Source organism: Pleurodeles waltl, chromosome 4_2, assembly GCF_031143425.1.
Source record: "Pleurodeles waltl isolate 20211129_DDA chromosome 4_2, aPleWal1.hap1.20221129, whole genome shotgun sequence".
Classification (NCBI taxonomy): Eukaryota; Metazoa; Chordata; class Amphibia; order Caudata; family Salamandridae; genus Pleurodeles; species Pleurodeles waltl.
The window spans coordinates 26,967,003-26,988,027 of NC_090443.1; the positions used below are offsets into that span (position 1 = coordinate 26,967,003).

At 44.9% G+C, this 21,025-nt stretch overlaps 1 protein-coding gene across 1 annotated transcript in view; it reads left to right on the forward strand.

The window, feature by feature from the left end:
• The window catches only part of IL27RA (interleukin 27 receptor subunit alpha), a 182,028-nt gene extending 161,446 nt beyond the window's left edge, over positions 1 to 20,582 (forward strand). Inside the window, exon 19 of the mRNA XM_069233137.1 lies at positions 12,584 to 20,582. Within this exon, the coding sequence (XP_069089238.1) occupies positions 12,584 to 12,901 (318 nt within the window). The 3' untranslated portion in view covers positions 12,902 to 20,582. The remainder of the gene's footprint in view (positions 1 to 12,583) is intronic.
• The last annotated feature ends 443 nt before the right edge of the window (positions 20,583 to 21,025 follow it).

Genomic DNA, 21,025 nt, shown 5'->3' on the forward strand with positions numbered 1-21,025 from the left:
AGGTGAGGCAGATCAGAGTAGGCTGGAGTTCCTCCTTGTTCTGGCACAATAAGTAGGCAACTTGACTATTTTGGAGACATGATTCATTCTTGATGGATATTAAGGGGGTCTTGTGGCTGTTTTCATTTTTCATTGGGGATAAACCTTTATCAATCCATTGATTTTGAACTTTGTTGGGACTTTTCCTGCCTGTGTGAGTGCAAGCAGAGTGGAGTAGCTATAATTGAATTGTGAGTGCGGTGCCTGATGGATTGCAATGTGAGGGGTAGTGGCTGCATGGGTGCAGAGTGAGAAGAGTGTCTTTAGGATTGTAGCTTGTGGGAGGTGTCTGAATGCCAGGTGAGTGGGATCTGTAGGAAGCTGGCGTTTTATGTAGTGTACCAGTGTATGGAGACACTATGCAGATAGTCCAGGGCGACCCTTACTGGCTGATGGTGGTTAAAATATTAACCCTAAAAGCTCTCATTTGTGGTAGTGTGGGCGAGCAGTTAGGCTTATCGGAGGATAGTGTTAAGCACTTATTGCGCTCACAGCCAGTAAGCGAGACACACTCATTAAAGAGATCTGACACCAGTATATAAAAATAACACAGATGTTTATATTAATTTAGGCACCAGGATCATTGTAATCAGGTAAGTACATTTTGAGTTAGACATTTTTAAGTCACAGTAAAATACACAAACTGTGGCTTCAATCGCTAATGTTATCCTATTGAGAATAAACATATATTGCATTCGGGCATGCAACAATTACTTACAGGACCAGTCTTTGGGAGTTAAGGTGAGTATGGGGTGCGGTAAGAGGCAGCACCAAGAGTTCACTTCTGGGGCACTGGGGCGTCTATATACAGAGGTGAGTTACAGCAATTGGTGTCTCATTCACTTTAATGGGAAACTGTCCTTGTGAAAAGAGGCTACAAGTTGGTACCAGGTGACCAGTCCGGCTGAACATAAAGAGGGGCTCACGTCTTGAGGGTCTTGGGCACGCAGAGACACCGTTGGCCAACTCAAACTCGGGCTGTGGGGTTTGTGTGCAGTGAGGCATGGAGTGTTGCTGCTGAAGACTCTTGCAGTTCTTGGTTCCTGCAGAAAGAGGCTCCAAGAGGCGACTGGGGAATCCGTCTTGCCAAACCCAAGGGTGGGCTCAGCTTCTGAGGGTCTCGGGACCGCCATCTCCCTCGGACTTGAGCTGTGGTGCTAGGGTGCAGGGGTGCTTTGAGCCATCGGGTCGCAGTGGTCAGAGACTGACTCAGGGTCTTAGTGACCTGATGAAGGGGAAACAGGGCAGTGGGGACACTCTCCTGACTGGCCTTGTGGACCTTGATGACCCTTGACAGTAGTTCTGCTTTAGTGCTGTTGGAATTCAGATGGGACCACCAACAAGCCTTGGTTGCTGCAGGGGTCCAGTACCACAGGTATAGGTGTAGGGAGACTCTGGGAGGGGTCAGCGTCTTGGGACTTTGATGAAGTAGCAGGGCTGGGCTCCTGAACTCCAAACAGTCTTCTCCTGGCTCCTTGTTTCCTTGGTGGGCCAAATGGCCAACATGACAGAATACTGGTTTTTGCAGCAGTGCCTGAATATGCAGGGAAGCAGCTCCTCTCCTCCACAGGAGATCTTTTCGAGTTGTTGAGGTGCTGAGCAGTTCTCCAAAGGTTCTAGCAAGGGTGTCTAGCTCTTTGTGAAGTTGGTCCAGCGATTGTTGAAGCACAAGCAACCTTGCAGGGTTTTGCACCAATCTTGGGTGCAGGTCTTCAGCCCTTTCTCTCTTCGGTCTTCTTCCTCGGTTCCCAGTAGTTGAGTCTTGCTTTCGTGGTGTCAGGGGGACTCCCAAATACTCAATTTAAGGGCATTAGGGAAGTGAAGGGTAGTAGGCAATGGGCTCCTTACCCTTGGGATCACTACACCCCCTAGAGGACCTCTTTCTCTGGGGGGAGTGGGCATCACTCTGTCTCAGAGTTCCTAATTGTCTATATGGGTGCACGATAAGCACAGTGTTTCTGAGTGCAGGATAAGTGGGAATGCCTGTGTGACTCGAGTGTCAGTGAGAGTGCAGGGTGTGATGTATGTGTGAATGTAGGATATCATTGTTTTTAGGGCAGGGTGAGTGGAGTGTCTGAGTGCAGGGGGAGGAGTCTGTATGATCATAGACTAAAGAGTTTTTTGTGCCTGCGCGAGTGCCAGTGAGAGGTGAGCCTGTGTGAGTACACAGTGAGGAGTATGTATGTAAGTGTTTGGAGAGCATTCAGACTGAGCAAATGGTTTCACAGGGTATTGAATGTGCAGCTTGAGTGGTGTGCCTGTGAGTGCATAGGAGCACTCTTTGTTGGAGTATAGACTTGTGTCTAAGAATTCAGGGTTTTAACGTCATGCCCAATGGAATTGCCAATGCTTGTTTGAAGCATTTTAGCACAGAGGCTTTCCTACAGGTAACAAGAGAAAACCCCACTACTAAATATTAGCACCATACCAAAATCACACTGACAATGGATCACATAATAATTTTAACAAAACACACCCTATAGTGTATAAAATCAGAACAAATAGAAAAACAATTGTACCGTTTATTTCAGTGAAGTAGCAAGCTTTCTTTTTATAGGAGAACCCAAAGCTGTCTTTGTGGGAATTTATGTTCAGCAAAGGACTCCAATTTTGATGCACTAGCAGACAAGCTTCTACAAAGGTTGACCATACATCAGCATCGTTCTCACATTTTCTTCACTTAGCCCTTCCACCTCTTGACACAATGAGCGTGCCAAAATGAATTTCCCTTTCTTGTACCAGTTTTAGCAAAAGACAGTTAATGGCATTTGTTGGATATTTGTGAGTTTTACTGTGCCCCTGAGCTTTCATTTGTAATTCATTTGTTTTCAGATTGTAGACATCAGAACAAATAGGTGGTTAGCAGCTAAATAAAAAAGAGAGGTCTCAGCAGTTTGAGGATTCACATTTTTGCATGCTGATGATTTAGGGCCAGATGTAGCAAGGTCCGAGATTGCGACTCGGAAATTGCGAGTCGGTGCGACTCGCAATTTCCGAGTCGCAATCTCGGATGCAGAACGGTGTCTCAGACACCGTCTGAGACTCGCTATGGGGTCGCAAAGACCTACCTCATCAATATTCATAAGGTGGGTCGCATTTTGCGACCCCATAGCGAGTCCCTGCACTCACAGGGATGGTGGCCTGCTGGAGACAGCAGACCTCCATGTCTGTGACTGCTTTTTTAATAAAGCAGTTTTTTTTGTTGTATTGCAGCCCGTTTTCCTTAAAGGAAAACGAGTTGCAATACAAAAAAATAATGAAACCATTTGGTTTCATTTTTTCAGAGTAGGCAGTGGTCCATTGGACCACTGCCTGCTCTGAAAAAATATTTTTAGCGACATTCACAAAGGGGAAGGGGTCCCATGGGGACCCCTTCCCTTTTGCGAATGAGTTACCACCCACTTCAAGTGGGTGTTAACTGCGAATTGCTTTGCGACCGCTTTCGCGGTCACAAAGCAATTCTGCATCGCGGTGCGAGTCGCAAATAGGAAGGGAACACCCTTTCCTGTTTGCGAGTCGCATTCACATTTTGGGAGTCGGTACCGACTCGCAAAATGTGACTGTCCATCGCAATGGCCGTTTTGCATGGCGCAAACTGTGATTTTCGCAGTTTGCGCCATGCAAAACGGTTCCTACATCTGGCCCTTAGTCTTTTAGAAGTAGATTTCCCAAGTCCACTGGCCATTTTATAGCATCAGGGCCATTCATCAGTTGGTTCCTTATGGGAACATTCCACACGAGCACCTTTGCTGGAAAGTTGCCCGTTCTGCAAGGTCACCCTAAATTGTTTTTGCCTTTTTGCTGATCTCTGTTTTTTCCGGCTTAAGGATCTCTGCACTTTATCTCTGCTAAACAGTCGTAAAGTGATTGTGCTTCTCCTTTCAACATGTTAAAATTGATGTACACCTGATTGATTTAACTTACTTTCATGTAAGTCCCTAGTATATGGTACCAAGGTGTACCTGGGGGGCTGTAAGTTAAATGTCAAAAGTGCACTGCAGCACCCATTGTGCCATCCACTACAGTGACAATGTAAACATGGCTACAGGCTTGCCACCTGTAGCCTAGCTGTGCAGATTTTAACTGCCAATTAAACCTGTCAAAATAACTCCTTTTGACAGCCTAAACCCTTAAGTATTTATAAGTCATCCCTACGTAGGCCTTATTTCCCATAAAGCAGGGTGCATGGTATTTAAAAGTACAACATGTAAACGTTTAATGTTAAACATGTCCTTATGTTGCAAATGCCCTAAATGCTATTTTCACTGTAGCAGGGTTGGCGGTTCCATAGGGAAGCGTTGGAGTACAGTATAAATCCTATCCCCAACTAGTACACGGCTAGATGTTTTCAAATATTTATTGCGCTCCCAACTCACTGGTGAAGATGGATTTGTGATACATATTTTGGAACGGGGACTTGTAGTAAGACTTTTTTTCCCTGCCTGAAGCTAGATTTGCATTTTGCTCTTTCACTTCGGTTAGCCAGTAATTAGCATTTTACTGCATGAGATGTGAACTTGCTCCCATAACGGACAAAAGACCTTAGGTGTGGGGAGATGTTGTGTGCTTGACAGAATGGTCTGTGGACGGGGCCCTAGGACTTGATTCACTTCAAAGAGGCCTCTCTTGTCACAAACAGATAACACTCAGGACTGCACCCTTTTTTTGTTCCCAGAGCCAGACCAGTCTCCAACACACTTGGCCTCTTGTTGACATCACAGTGTCAGATCCTGTTGGAGTGTCAAGACCTGCTTTGAAGGTCAGCTGGAGTTTTTCAAATGACACTTGGGGAGCACTTTAAAGAGCCTTCCCCTGTCACAGGCAAATGTTAGCTGACACTTGGGTAGGGGCCTTCTTTTGCCCTCCCACCCTCAAGCCACACAGGCCTGACTCACAGCAGGCTTCTTTTTGACAGTACAGTGTCAAAGCCTGATTGACAGGTCTGCTAGGTTTACATATAACATTTGGGGCACACTTCAAAGGAGGGCAATGGAATGCCAAAACAATTAATGCATATCAACTATCTGATTACTTAAAAATTAGCTTTGTCCTGCCAGCCTTCTGTCTATGAGATTGTTGCTGTTGCAGGGACTGTTTAAAACTGGATTTTGGTGTTTCATGAGGGAGGACACTAGGATTGCTATGGTACACTCCCCAAGCATTCCCCAAGCCCTAAGAGCCCAAGTTAAGTGTGGCCGAAAAATGAAAAGTGGGTAGGGTTAGAACTGGGAACCTTTACCCTATTGGTTAGGGCATCGCCTATTAGCCCATGCCAGTCAGATAGAAAAGGTTGGCTCGTCCCAGTTCACAGCAGTCTACCTAAGTAGAAATCCTAAGTGTTTCTTTAGATAATTACACTTGATACACAAGGTCACCACTGCCAGTTGCAAGAAAAATTGTATGCAAGTTATATACTCACTAGTGAATTACCTAAACAGATTTTCAGTGAGAGAAAAAGAAGTGGACACATATTGAGAGTTCTTGTGAGACATTTCTTCTCCAAAACAAGAAGGGGGAAATCAGGAAAACACACATACAAAGGATAACCAACAGGCAAGGTCTACATGCTATCGTTCTTGCATAATAAAAAATACGTATATCCCTAATTCTAAGCACTGGGAGTCCAGATCCATGTGTGCATACATCTGAACTAATCTCTGAATGGGCCTCTTTCAGTTCAGGCTGAAAGTTGCCTGCCCTTTTTCCGTGACTGCCAATATACTTGCAAAGGCATTCCTGGTACTGGAATTCAAATCTGCTGTGGTTAGATGACCTAGGTTTTAATGACAAAGGGGGTCATTCTGACCCTGGCGGCCGGTGACCGCCAGGGTCACCGACCATGGGAGCACCGCCAACAGGCTGGCGGTGCTCCCGAGGGCATTCTGACCGCGGCGGTTCAGCCGCGGCCAGAAAGGGTAAACCGGCGGTCTCCGCAGCCATGGGGATTCTGACACCCCCTACCGCCATCCTGTTCCTGGCGGGTCTCCCGCCAGGAACAGGATGGCAGTAGGGGGTGCCGCGGGGCCCCTGGGGGCCCCTGCAGTGCCCATGCCCATGGCATGGGCACTGCAGGGGCCCCCGTAAGAGGGCCCGCAAAGTATTTCAGTGTCTGCTAAGCAGACACTGAAATACGCGACGGGTGCAACTGCACCCGTCGCACCCCTGCAACTACGCCGGCTCAATTCTGAGCCGGCGTCCTTGTTGCAGGGGCATTTCCTCTGGGCCGGCGGGCGCTCTTTTGGAGAGCGCCCGCCGGCCCAGAGGAAATGTCTGAATGGCCGCCGCGGTCTTTTGACCGCGGTGCGGTCATTCAGCGGCGGTACCTTGGCGGACGGCCTCCGCCGTCCGCCAAGGTCAAAATGACCCCCAAAGTGTGCGTTAAGTGACTTTGAGGTATCTCCTCAATGGAGGTTGGCTTGAACTCTGTGTTACTTGTGATTGCATGAGGTCGCTTGTTAGGGCTCTGAAATGTGGGTATACCACTGGGGAGACAGTATTTACACCATTCCAGTTGTGTGCCTTAAGGGAGAACTTGCGCACAATACCCACCTCTCAATGCAGGAAGTTTATGGCTTAGTCAGTAGCCCGTCTTTGCCTCATTGTAACCTCAGCACCTGTCCCCTCTGGTTCCATCTAATAGCCTCCTTTTGTGTTGGGAAGCAATTTCCATCTTGGATCACCAGTGCTGTCTTCTGGGATTCATGGAATCTGTACAGGCAGAAGATGGTGTCATTGGATATGCCCCTTGGTCGTACACCACTATACAGCTCATGCATAGAAGTTAGGAAAAGGGGTGTCGGTAACCTGGATGAGGATCTGGCAAAGTGATTTCACATGGTGACAATCTGTCCTTTGGTCCACCTCCTCTCAGTTGACCTCAAGGTTTAGCTATAAAGGCAGTTGTGGTGGGGTTGATGCCCAGAAAAAGGTTTTCCAGTTGAAAGAAGAGTTCAAACACAGGAAGAAGGGGCTGCAGGATAATTGAGCTTGGAAACTTGTGTTAGCAGGTCTCAAACCTTGTTTTGCATTGTGCGGCTGGGGCATGTCTTTGAGATTACAGGTAACACACTTTGGTCTTCAGCGTTCACTGTGTACATTATTGAATGTAAATGTTGAACTTATTTCTAGAAATCACATTAATTGTTGACTAGTATTTGTAATTTAAAAAAACAATATATATATATATATGTTCGATGGCATGTGTAGCTGCAGATACACATGCTGTGCACATCCCGCCATCTAGTGTTGGGCTCGGAGTGTTACAAGTTGTTTTTCTTCGAAGAAGTCTTTTTGAGTCACAAGATCGAGGGACTCCTATATATATATATATATATATATATATATATATATACACACACTCACACAAACACACATATATATATATATATATATATAATCACTCTCTAACTATGCTTGATCTCTGTTTTTGTACTGTACTGAAAGTTCTGCGACCTTGATAAAGACTTCTTGTGAAGTGCTGGTGTCTAGGTTTTAGAGCAGTTTACAACTGATCGCTCATGATACTGCAGGGATACTGCAGGGCTCTACAGCCTTACTTACAGTGTGGCATTTCTGATAGATACTTCTAACCACAGATTCCTCTACAATATCTCCAGATGCCAGAATGAATCTGGAAGCTTTAAACAGCATTGCTATAACATGCTGGTTGGTAATGTCATGTGACTTCATGGTGACTTCGTTCCACCCTGAAAGTGGCAATGGAGTTGCATGTAAGCATCACCCCTTCGCTTCAATATCAGTTCATTTCTTTGCCTTTGTGCGTTGATCGCACCTCACTCCCAGGTTCATTCTTGTCAGTTGATGGGTTTCATCTTATAAAATATAGATTTTTCCATTATGCAAGGGGAACATTTCTTTCTAAACCTTAAGATGTAAGATTTGTAGGGACTGTCACAAATGAATGCCTGAGACAGATCACCATAGGGTGCACCTCTTGTGACTGGGTTGGGGTATGATTCCAAGTCTTGTGAGAAGTGCGCCCTTATGAATCCAAGGTGATCCGGGAACAGAAAGCGGAGCTGTATGTCGATGAATAGCGAAAGAAGTCTTGGAGTCCTGCTCCTGCTCAAGGCAATGGCAAAGATATTCTGGTAATTCAAAGTTGAAGCACAAGAAAGCCAAATAGGATTCACCCCAGTTCCACCATTTTCATTGAGGACGTTGAGGTGCCTTGTGGTCTCGCACTTGGTCCCTCATCAAGGTGACTATACTGCAAATGATCCTGAAGCACCCCAAGTTTTCGGGTCCATCAGCAATATTGCAACATATTGAGGCCTGTAGAGAGGCCAGGTTGCAAATCTTCGACATCCTTTCCGCTCCCTCTGGTGTGCCTTTGGGCCCCATGGATTGGCACAGGCCTCCAGTTGGGTTGCTGGCAACAGGTCCACCTTCGGCACCATCTGTGCCTCCTGAACCCACCTAGAGGTCTGCTCCAACACCAGAGTCATCTTCCCATCCAGCACCAAAATTGACATAGCTCTGTGTGATATTGACTCCTCCGGGGCCGAAGGATGGCTGCGTTCCCATTTTCCTATCTGACGCCGAGCCAAATCAATCTCAGCCAGACTGAGGTTAGGTCTCAAAGCCTTATTGACACACCTCCTCTATTTCAATCTGACTCAGACAGAACCATGCCTTTGCCATGGAGTTGCACTACAGTGCCCAATAAACTTTTCAGTTCTGACTTTCATCGGAGTCATTCAGCTTTAGGAGGTTACAATGGAAATTATGGGAATGACTTCATCCAGCACTGTGATGATAACAACCTATATGTGGAGTTGCAGAAGGCCAGTAGATTGCACACTTCCAGAGACACTGGGTTGTGTTCTTCTCCTGGGCCATCAATGGAAGAGAGTGCCTCCTTTGCTGTGGTGATGAGAAGGGCAGCTGAGGTATTGGACACATACCTGCCAACTGTGGAAGTCAAAACTAATGTCTTGATAGAGGTTTTGCAACCAGGGTATGTTTCCATTCATTGAAGCCCTAAGGGACACATTAATGGGTACGTGGCCCACCGATGAAAGGCAGATTGCTAGCTGCAACAGTCCATCACCAGGCGACCTTGACTTCTTAACTTAGCACCCTACACTAGAAAGTTTAATAGTTCAGGCTTTTCCCAGAATTAATTTCCCATTACTCTCCAAGAGAGAGTCAAAAGGGACTAAAACATTTGGTTAATTGATGTTTTTCGCAACCATTCTAGCCCCTCTGTCAATCAATGCCAGCTGCTTGCTGGAAAATGATTCCCATACTTTATGAGATATAATTGGGGCGATCTTGCAGGCAGTGCCCAAAGATTTCAGGCCAGCCTAGCCCAGACCATTCAGGATGGCCAGGATGTTGCAAAGTACATCCCTTGTTCAGGACTGGACAACACTGATTGCTTAGGCAGGACAATTGGTAGCAGCATGGTGCTTCAACGTCATGCTTGGAGGAGGTCCTCAGGCTTCTGTGTGGAGGTGCAGGCCTCTTTGAGAGATATGCCATTTGATGGATCTCACCCGTTTGGTGAGAAAACAGATTCAGTGTTGGAAGACTTCAAAGAAGGCTGAATAGTGGCAAGTTTTTTTAGCCTTTTGACCTCTGCGAGACAGTACCCCCAATAATTTTGCCCATTTCAGAGCTACTCCAAATGTTTGATGTACTGGCACCGCAAAGGCCCATCTCTCCACCGAAGGCATTTCTCTATTTTCAGGGTCCAGGATCAAACCAACAATGTTCAGGCCACCAGGGACAGCAAACTTCCCAGACCCCAGTACCTTTGGCATCAGCCTCCAAGCTTCTTTAGTTTGGCCTTAGTGGCACACGACTGCCAGGTGGGCAGCCGTACTCGGTGTTTTCTCCAAAGGTGGCAAAATGTAACTTCCAACGGGTGGGTCCTTCAAATTATTCAACAAGACTGTCCCATGCCAATCCTTTTTGACCTGCTAGCTCTTCCATCTACATCCGAGCGTGTTTTAGATGTGCACCTGTCCATCTTGCTCCAAGAAATGTAGACTGTTTTGGCCAAAGGTGTCATAGAGAGGGTCCCAGCCTCAGAAATAGGAAATGGTTGCTACTTCTGTGATTTCCTTGTGGTGAAGAAGGACAGAGGTCTTCATGCAATTTTTGATCTCCACCCTCTGAATGTCTTTTTACGGAGGGACAAATTCAAGATGCTCATGCTGACCCATGTTCTGTGTTCACTGGGGACAGATGGCTGTATGGTAGCTTTGGACCTGTAGGGCACTTACTTTCATGCCCATTCTTCAATTCCATAGATGTTACATGTGGTCTAAGGTGGGTAAGAAGCATTTTCATGTTGCTGTGCCTCTTTGGCCTCACCAATGGTCTACCAGAGACCTGACTCCATGTTAACCTTTTGAAGTTATAGACCATTCTCCTGCACTGGAAGCCTTCCTGCCATCCATCAAGGTGGGTGTGGTTCACATTTTCAGACAACACCAATGCTAAGTAGTACTGCGACAAGCAGGTTGTGGTAGGGTCCTGGGTCCTGTACAAGGAGGCTCTTAACCTCTGGAGTTCGCTGGAGTGACAGGACATTTCCCTGGTTGTAAATCACCTGGTAGGATCTTTAAAACACCAGGGTGGATGAGCTCAGCTACAAGCGCTTTGAGGATCATGAGCAGCAATTACATTCCAAGGTGGCACAGGGAATCTTCCAGTAATGGGGAGAACCCAGTCTAAATCTTTATGCCACCGTCGAGAACCTGCAATGTTAAAATATATGCTAACTGGAGTTTCCAAGAAGTCTGTCTCTCGAAGACTCATTCTAGATAGAGTGGAGAATGGAATTCCTGTATGCTTTTCTGCCACTGCCTTTCCTGCCAAGAGGTCTGAAGAAGATCAGAAATGACCTGAACCAAGTTATCCTAGTGACTCCAGATTGGGAAAGGAGAGTGTGGTGCCTGCATCTTCTGGGAATGAGCATCTGTTCTCCACTCAGGCTGCAGCTTCTGGAGGACCTCCTTTGGCAGCAGCAAAGCAGGATACTGCCTCCAAACTTGTGCCTCCATGCATGGAGATTGATTGCCAGTCCTCCCAAAGTTGGGAATGTCATCCTTGCTGCTAGGTATTCCTCTACAAGTTTGTGGTCTGGTGTGGTGCCTGCAATACAGACCATTTACAGTCAAAACTGTTGGATGTCCTTGTTCAAGTCACATGTTGTGGTGAGGTTTCTTAAAGGTTTGACACGTTTTCCCCCAAACATTTTGTGATGACATAGTGTGACCTTAATTTGGTCCTCACTTCCCTCATGTGCTCTCCCTTCGAACCAATGCACAGCTGTTTACTGAGTCTTCTGACTCTGAAGACTTTGTTCTTGGTCGTGGTAACATCGACTTATCATGAGAGGGAACTCCATGCACTGTCAGTGCAGTTGCCTTGTACCACCTTTTTACCAGATAAAGTGGTGATGAAGACCAGGGTGGCATTTTTACTAAAGGTCATGACTGCTCTTCATCACTCCCAATGTTCTTTGCGCCACCTCACCCCTCGAAGAAGAAAGAGAGACTCCATCGATTGGATCCCAGAAGTGCCTTGAGTTTCTACATCAGTCGTACCAAGACCATAGGGTGGGGGCTCTCAGGGGGCACAGAAAGGTATGGCAGTGCAGAAAAGAATCCTGTCATGATGGATAGTCCTCTGCATTAAGATGTGCTATGCACTGGCCAAGAAGCAGTCTCTGGAGCGACTGGAGGCCCATTCCACCATGTCCAATGCTGCTGCCACTGTGCTGGCTTGCGGTGTGCCTGTTCTTGATGTCTGTCAGGCTGCAGCATGGGCATCAGTTCACACTTTAATGAAGCACTACTGCCTTGAAAGCCAGGTACAACATGAAAGGCTTTTTAGCTGTTCATTCTTGCAGGACTTTTTGGTCTGAGCCATTCCACAGACCCACCACCTGGCAAGGTATTGCTTTGGTATCTGTCCTACAGGTGAGGAATCTGCGGTTAGAAGTATCCATCAGAAGAACAAGTTATTTACCTTTGGTAACACTCTTTCTGATGGATACTCTAACAACAGATTCCTCACTTCCCTCCCATCTCCCCATTCTGGGGAAAGACCTGTTTTACACTTTAAAAAGGTTCCAAACTAGCGATCTGCATGCTTGTGCCTCTGATTATTGTTGGCTCTGTGTCCAAGGAGCAGACAGTCAAGACGAGGACTGACATCGATGCCCGGGGTAGCACCTGTATGAAGTTCCAGTGTCACTTCTTGTGCTGAACAAACTCAACATGAATCTGCGCAGTGCCACCCACTGACATCTGAGAGCAAAGCTGTGTAAATCTTTTGGAACTAGTGGATGGAGGTAATCTAAAAGTTGGGAACTTGCAGTTAGATATGAAGAGTGTTACTAAAGGTGAGTAACTTGTTCATTTATGCAAGAGTTTGATGGGGGTTAGCTTCTTTAGGGAAGATCTGGCCTCTAAAGTTTAGTGGTGTGCCAGTGTGGGAACTCTGGATGAGTTGAGAGAAAATATATGCTTAGAAATGATTCCTGTTCTGACTCATTTCTCCACAGGACATGGGTGACTGGATGAATTTGCAAAGCCAGAGCCCAGACCTACATCGGGGACCAGAGGAGCCACACATCACTGAGGTGGAAGAGTTGGAGGAGCCACCCCCGAGGCTCATAGCTGTGGAAGGTGAGCATTCAGGAGAGGAGAATGAGGGTCAATTGTTGGGTTCCTCTAGCGATAGTGCTAGACAGCCGGACAGCATGAGGACTGATGCAGCTGGAATGGCACAGGCGGAGTGGCGCCAGCCCATCATGTCGGGCTACGAGAAGCACTTCATGCCGACAGCCGAGGACTTAGAACAGTTCACAGGAGTAATCTAAGAGTAAAAAATAACTACTGACCTGCCCTGTGGAGGAAACAGAATCCCGTGACTTTGGAGCACTCGAAGAGCCATCAACTCAGTGGGAGAAAAACCTATCTCTGTGTGGTTCGCAGAGCCATGAGAAGTCAAACAACCATGTGGAGAGGGTGTCCAGATTCTGAAACCGACAAAAGACTCTGCAAATGCTAAAAGTGTGCTGGCAACATAGCGTCTGAGTGGTGCACTGTGCCATCTTTTCATGCAGTCGAAGAATTTTGAAAGAACTCTGTGTCTTATGTGGTTGCAACCAGGTACCTATTCAGCCAGCTGGGAGAAACCTATAGGGAAGCCTGTGACTCTGGGCTGTGAAGGGAACCACCTTCTCAACCATTTGTGAAAAGAAAACCGAATCGTGTGCCTTCAGGAGATTCTTAGAGTTATCCACTTAACCAAAGAGAAAAACAGAATGCAATCCTGTTTCTCTAGGAAATGTTCAGTGCCATCTTTTCAGCCAATTAGATAAAACACCTAGGGAGCCTGGTGGCTTTTGGATGTGTATTGAGCGGTGTATTGATCTAGTCATTCAGGAGAAACCACAGATCTGTGCCTCTGATCGCTGTCTGTGACTTGTAAAGCACTCCTCTGCCTTTTGGCTAGGTTCGCTCTATTGCATTACCATATAGATACATACATACATGCATACATTAAAGGCTGCCAGCTCAGCCAATCCAGTGACATTCACTATGTTTGAATTCTGGCTTAAATTTGCACCACTTTGCCTATAGTTTTATTTCTTCCTGCTAGTCTTCTGTGCTGTAAGCTGAATGTAGCGCTATTTGGAGGTGTCTGCAATACTTACCTGATGTTCATATGTGACCTAAACTAACTGGCGCCTTGGTGCTAAAACGTGGGAGATACTGGAGCATTCAAAGGCATGTATTTTTATTAAATGAGAGAGAAGAGACATGTTTGAACTGTTTCCTAACGCTGCCAAGGTCAGCTTTATGTCTTAGATGGAAGGGCAGGGCTTTCCATCTTTTGGCAGCTGCTCTTATAAAGGTGTGGTCATCCAATGCAGCCAGGTGACTTCTTGAAACTGCTAGAAGCTGTTTATTGGCTGATCGCAAGGTGTGTGACAGGATATGTATCGCCAGTCAGGAAGTGAGAGGGGAGTAAAGTGCTTTGTGGAGTATGCACACAACTTTAAAAGTGATGTACTGCCTAACTGAATGTTAGTGTAAGGATCTCAGGGCCTGGGAGTAGGATCCCACTGTTTAACTTGCATATCTTCCTATCTGCTGTGTTTTGAAACTTTTGCAGCTTGTTGATAAGATACACTGGTATCTTTAGATTGATGTGAGGAAGCATAACAACTGAGGTTTCACATTCGCTTCGAAAATGAAACGGCTTAATGATTCTTCTTATTGAATGTAATTGTTAACAACAGCTTTGTACTTTTGCATTTACCTGTTTTTTATGGAAAGATCAGGATCAATTTTGAATCCTAAATTTTTTTATGCAGTAAGCAATCTTGGGATTGGGTCCTAACAAAAAAAAAAAAGGGGGGGAGCTCCCGGAAAAGAGAGGGGTTTCTGTTGTCTCTCCATTTAGTTTTAGCTCTTGTTCCATCTATGTAGCTGTCCATAAAATATATGATGGATGCAGTCCTCCACTTGATTCACATCACCTTTAAATTCGATAATGAATTGGCAGTCATCTGACTAAAATATAGCTTTGCCACCACATGACTGAATAAGATGGGGCAGCAGGAACATATAAGTATTAAAAAAGGGAGAGAGAATAGAGCCCTGGGAAACTCCATAAGCCAATCTTCTTCTTCTTGTTGATGAATAATAGTCATTCACGGCTACTTGGAAGGACCAACCTCTCATAAAATAGAAGCCATGTCAAGGCGGTGCCTGCAACACCGATTTCCTGTAGCCTAATTTGTAGTATCTTGTGGCTAATTGTGTGGAATCATGCAGACAGATCCAATAAAATCCCGGTGGAAAGTAACCATTGGTCAGCATTCATAACTTCTTAGAGATTGGCCTGACAACTGCCTGGGTGATGAAACCTGTGGAACGAGAAGCATTCAGGATGGTAAGAAGGGCTGGTGCAACTCAAAAGATTTGGCAATATTGATTACTAAGACACAACATAATCAGAATATCTCATTACACTTAATGGCCGGAGGGAATTCCGTGGGGGCAAGGGAGAACCCCTCAACTCTTCAATTGTCGTATACAGGACCTTTGAAATGTTGGACCCTGAAAGGAAGTTTTTTATTGTGATACTTGGACATAGCTTCCTTAATGGATAAATTATAGTGGAGATATAATTTATTCCGTTCAACCTTTAAAAGGCACATAAATAAGCCTCCAGATGCATTCTGCCGTCCTAAGAGTATTTTTTCTGAAGATCAGGGTCGTTTATGGATCAAGGCGAGGATTGACTCTTCAGTGTAAGAGAGACTGCTTTTAATGGTGCCATGACCTCAACGGTTTTCTCTAAGATCGTGTTAAAATTTATAAAAAGCTAACTCTGGAGCCTCAGTTTGGGGTCTTACAAGCTAGCTACCTTCTGTATTAATTGTTCCATGAGTGCTTTACTCCAAGGTCTGCCTTGTATCTGGCCCGGAGGGTTTACATTTGACTTTGTTGAAGTAGGTGGAAAGAGAACAAATTGGACATGTGTCTTGGATCTGCTTGTGGTACTTCGTCCCACTAACCAGTGCCTGGAGCTGAATATAGCACAGGCTGCTACTGATCTGTACTTTTGAGCTAACTGTATCACTGTCTGTTGATGACATGTGTCTGGTTTGACCGTAGCTCTGATTACTGCTTATCTGTACCTTTGAGCTGACTGAATCACTGCCTGCTGCCGACGTGTGCCTGGAATGGACTGTAGCACTAAGTGCTGCTCCCACAATTCTTCATCTGCATGTGGGGCTAAATGTAGCACAGGCTGCTGATTGCAAGTGCCTTCACTCTGACTGTTGAGCTGCTGCAGCTCACTGGTTCCTGGAGCTGACTCAGGCACTGCGTGTTGCTCCCTGGTGTTTTATAGCCGACTACACCTGTGTCTGCTGCTCACCTGTAACTTTGGATGACTGTACCACTGCCTCCTGCTGACCTGTATATAGAATTGACTGTAGCACTGATTGCTGCTCGCCTGAATCCTTGGATTGAATGCAGCACAAGCTTCTGTTCCCTCAGACCTCTGGTGTGCTGACTGTAGCACTGAGCGCTCCTGAGCTATATTAGTAGCTCACTCTGCCGTAGCTCTGGGGGTCCTCCCCTCCAGCCCTTACAAGGGCCTGGATCTGAATTCAGCGGAGGCTGCTTCTCACCTGTACGTCTGCACTGACTGTACCACTGCCTGCTGCTCACTGGGGCTTTGGAGCTGATTGCAGCACTACCAGTTACTCACCTGTGCCTTTGAGATGACTGTAGCACTGCCTGCTGCTTACCTGTACCATCGTATTGTCTGTACCCCACTATCTGCTTGCACATCTGTGCCTTTGAAATAACTGTAGAATTGCCTCCTGCTCATGCGGTGGGGATTGACTGTAGCACTAACTATTGCTCATCTGCGACTTGTGCTGGTTTCTGAGAACCCCAGATCAGATGCTCCCTGTCTGCCCCCAACCTATGCAATGTTCAAAAGACTGACAGGCCCGCCTGTGGAGCCATCACACCTGCACTCGCTTTAGGACTGGCATGGAAAGCTGAGCTTGTGGTAGCAGCCTCCACTTACTAGCACACTAACTGAATTCCCAAGTGATATCAGTGAAGAAACTTTTAACTGTGATCCTCAAGACAAAGTAGTCTTAAAAACACATCTGCGATTCCTTCCAAAGGTTGTATACTTTTTTCACAAGTCAAGCCATTGAACTTCCAGCATTCTTTCTAAATCCTAAACCAGGGCAGAAAGAGAGCTCTCTTTATTCATTGCAAAGAAGTATTGCTGTATTACTTGAACCGCCCCACTCTTTTCTGCAAGACAAAACAGTTATGTGTTTCCTTTGGGCACATAGCTTGGGAAACCTATTTGTTAAAAAAGGTGCCAGCCAGATGGATTATGCAATGCACTCAAGTTTATGTATTTGGGGATAGCTCACAGGAAATCACCACACACATTTACCAAACAAAAACGGGCAACCGTGGGTTTTCTTGGCAGCATTCCTGTTACGAATACATGTAAGGCAGCAACCTGGTCATTTGATCAAACAGTCACAAAACATTACTGTATTGACAGTCTTGCAAAACATTAAGCCAGAGGGGGAAAAAAGTTTTAAAAACATATTTATTAGACATACTTCTATGTCCTGTCAACCTCTGCCTTAGGGGAAGGGAAGCAGTGCTTTTAAGTCGGTGCACAGCTTGTGATCTGCAGTAATAGGTGCTGCACACGGATAATGTTACTTGTAACCAAGTGATTTGTGCTTGTCAAATTGTAAATTCACATGGACCACCCACTTCCCTTGCAGATAGAAAGTGGGGAGGGCTGGCAGAGGTTTCACCAAGCTTTCATATTTACTTAGCACACGCAAGCAGACATCTATTCTGATGGGAGAAAAGTGCAATGATCTAAGGTGAAGTTTGCATGCTGATGCATTCCAGGTTTTAGCTTCGCGAATGCGAGTCCTTCTCGAAAATGATAATTCAGTTCATGATGTAGACAACTTTTGATATTCCAAACCCAACAATAGATGGCAGGACACTGCACAACATGTAACTATCTATCCATAATCTGCAACATTCATGCATTAAATGACATATGTATGTAGTACATAAATAGCATGTCGTAAACACTCTAAACACACATTATTGTGTATATATTTGTGGTAGAATGTTTTACAGTCGCAGATAAATACTGTTTGGAAAATCTCTTAAAACGCTTGAAAAAAACCCACTGTAATCAATTGTGAGCATGGAAGTGAAGTAGGCCTGTGGCTCCTTGGGTGGTGTGAGACAAAGAGAAGGAGGGCTGGCCAGAAGACGCTAACCATGACACTCAAAACTGTCTGACTTCTTGGTGCAGTATACCAAATGCAACATTAATTTGTACAGGAGGTAACGCGGAGGGGGTGTGCCCATTGTTCTAAATATGAAAACCAATGAAAAGCATTACAAAAAAAACACTGCAATCTGTCAAAACAGTTGAGCACTTGTGAACAGAAAAACCTTAAACCTGTCTGCCTGGAATCTCCACCAGTAAAGGAGGCATCAGTCACCTCACATTGACGTATATTCAAGACTTGGAAAGTTTCATTTGGGCAACTGGCCTATTGGTTTTCTTGGGAAGTAAGCAGTTGTGGCTCTGGTTTCTTGGCAGGCAGGAGCCCTAATGTCCAGAGGTCCCTGAATACAGAATGGATTTATGAAATCCTTACTTTTGCACGGATTTATGAAATCCCTTCCTTTGTACATTAAGTGGGCGATTTACTAAAAGTTTGCACTGACTTTGCTCATAAAAGTGAATCAAAACAGAACGAAATGATTTTTATTATCATTTACTTTGCAGTGTAATACTTGTTTCACACTGAAAATTAACCAAAAGTAACGCAAAGCAGCGCACTGCTTTGCGTTACTTAGCGTCAAGGGGGCGTTACATGCAACTGCAATTACACTACTTGACATGACCTCAATATAGGAATGGACAATGTTCCCACCCCCACATATGACATAAATAATAAAATTACTGTTGCTGATCTCATTAATATCTCATTCACACCCTCTCATACCCAGATGCAACCAAACTACTCTACAATGCAAGTACTAAACAATCTATTCCAGTGTACTCCAAAAATACCATATAAGTCTTATACATGAGGTGTACGAAGTCAAATGTACCAGACAATAATTGATAAATTCTTCTTATTCAATATTAGTATGGAAAAACACATTTTTTATATGAGAAACATAACAAGAAAAATCAGACCAATTGTCAAAACACAGTGCCAATCAGACCAATTAATGGAACACAGTGGCTACACGTGTTTCGGTGTTACTCTCATTAGGAAGCCACCTTCATCAGGGCGGTTCCAATTTCACAGTTGATTATGTGAGAGTACAATGTACAAAACGCAATTCTGTATAGATAAAGTCACCTCCTGTTGGTCAGTTTCTTAAAACCACCATTCTATATGAACAAGGCACCATCTGTAATTATTTAAAAAAAATAAAAAAATACCAATGTCTTTAGGATTTGCAAGACAATTATTCAACCAAAATAAACAAAAATAAATTAAAAGACTAATTAAAACCACCCGGAAGTGGGGCAAGTGTCTAGATTGAATCCATCACCATGTGGATTAAATTGAAGATGGTGATATGCCAAATTGCGCCAAACCTTTAGTGGGTGCCAACCTAACTACCCAAGCAATTTGTGGGCAGTTCAATCCATCCACCAAGATACCTAATGATTGCTAATTTAATAGGTTTACTGTATAGGTCAATTTCTTAGACACTCTCTTATTCATGCAAGTTTCCAAGCTCATGTATGGAACTTAGATCAGAGCCTCTAAGCTTTCTCTGGGATCAGAAAGGTAGACCAGATTATCCGGAAGCTATGATACAATAGAAGATCGACAAAATGATAATACATTGTAAATATAGTGCAGTTAGCTATACTTACTGCCTCACATGCAGTTCACTACACATTAAATATAGCTACCTCCAGTATGTGAGAATCCTGATCTAGGTCCTCATATACATGCACACGGCCCCTCAAAATATGATATGATACGCCACAACTAGTACCAAAATTCTGCGGAATGTAGAAGGAAAAAAAGAGAGAAAAAGATTAAATGAGTGAAAGATTTATTCTTACACATCAACCCGGGACTCCCTCTCACACGAGGTTCATGAGCATATGTTAAAACAACATACCGGGCTAATCCCAATGGGGATAGACCATTTCCCTCATACTATCCACATTATAGGAAGTCTACACTTTACAGGCAATAATCCATCCTGATCAGGTTGCTTACCTGTTAATGCTCTCCCGCAAAGTAATTCCATCTGACTTTTGGCATCCTCTCTTTGCGGCAAGGGTCGCGTTTAAACTAGAGCGATAGTGTAATACCCGCCCCTTCCGGTTAGATGTGCCACATGAGCCGGAAATATACGATATCTCAATGCAATTCGATTATGGCTGCCATCTTATAATGGAGATAACCTCGCTCTTAAAAGTTAAAAGGACATTAGATGTATCATTAATTCACGGAAGTGCAGATTGCCTTACTATAAAGAATAATAATATTGGGTTTGTGAGACAATTTCTTGTTATATCCACACTGTGCAGCACACATACAAAGTAGGAAAAGTTTTAGAAGTGGTCTAGGTACAGTATTTTGCACTGTAAGGGTACAGTTAGAGCAGTATTTTTGGCTGCTGCGCTGTGATGTCTGACAGTTTAATAAATCTGCCCCTTCCTATTATACCTTCACTTAAGCTTAGAAGGGTAGAGTTGTGTGCAGCAAGGATAAGTCTCCTGAATCCCATGCTGTTATTCGAGCACACAGTGATCAAGATTCACCTAAGAGCTTTACTGCTAGGTGTACACAAAGGGTCTCACATCTGTAACTTGATTCACGGTTACACTTTTTTCCATCCTTACAATTTTCTACAATACCATTCTGAGCCTTAAATGAAGTGTTATACAATCTGAAATAAAATTGATTCATTTTTGCACAGTAGTTGTATGTCCTTTTTTCCAGGCAGGGACTGAGGGTTGTGGAGTGCTTCTCTCTGGTGAAAAAATATTGGGGGTCATTACAATATTGGCGGTAAAAGCTGCTTACCACCGTGCAGAAGACCGCCAACACACAGCCGCGGCCGCGGAATTCCACCACAGCTATTACGACCCACATCTCGAAATCCGACAAAATTCAGACACCCACACAAGTCCGCCACACCAAAGGTCAGTGATAAACTGGCGATAACAAAACCTCCACCGTCACGCCAACAGAAATACGCCCATGCTATCACGACACACGAATCCAAGCGACGGTTCTTCAACTGCGGTATTCCATTGGCGGTACACACCGCCGCGCTCAAAATACACACACTTCTACAAAACACCGCCACATTGGACAATTCGAAATACACACACCTGATACACATACACACACCAC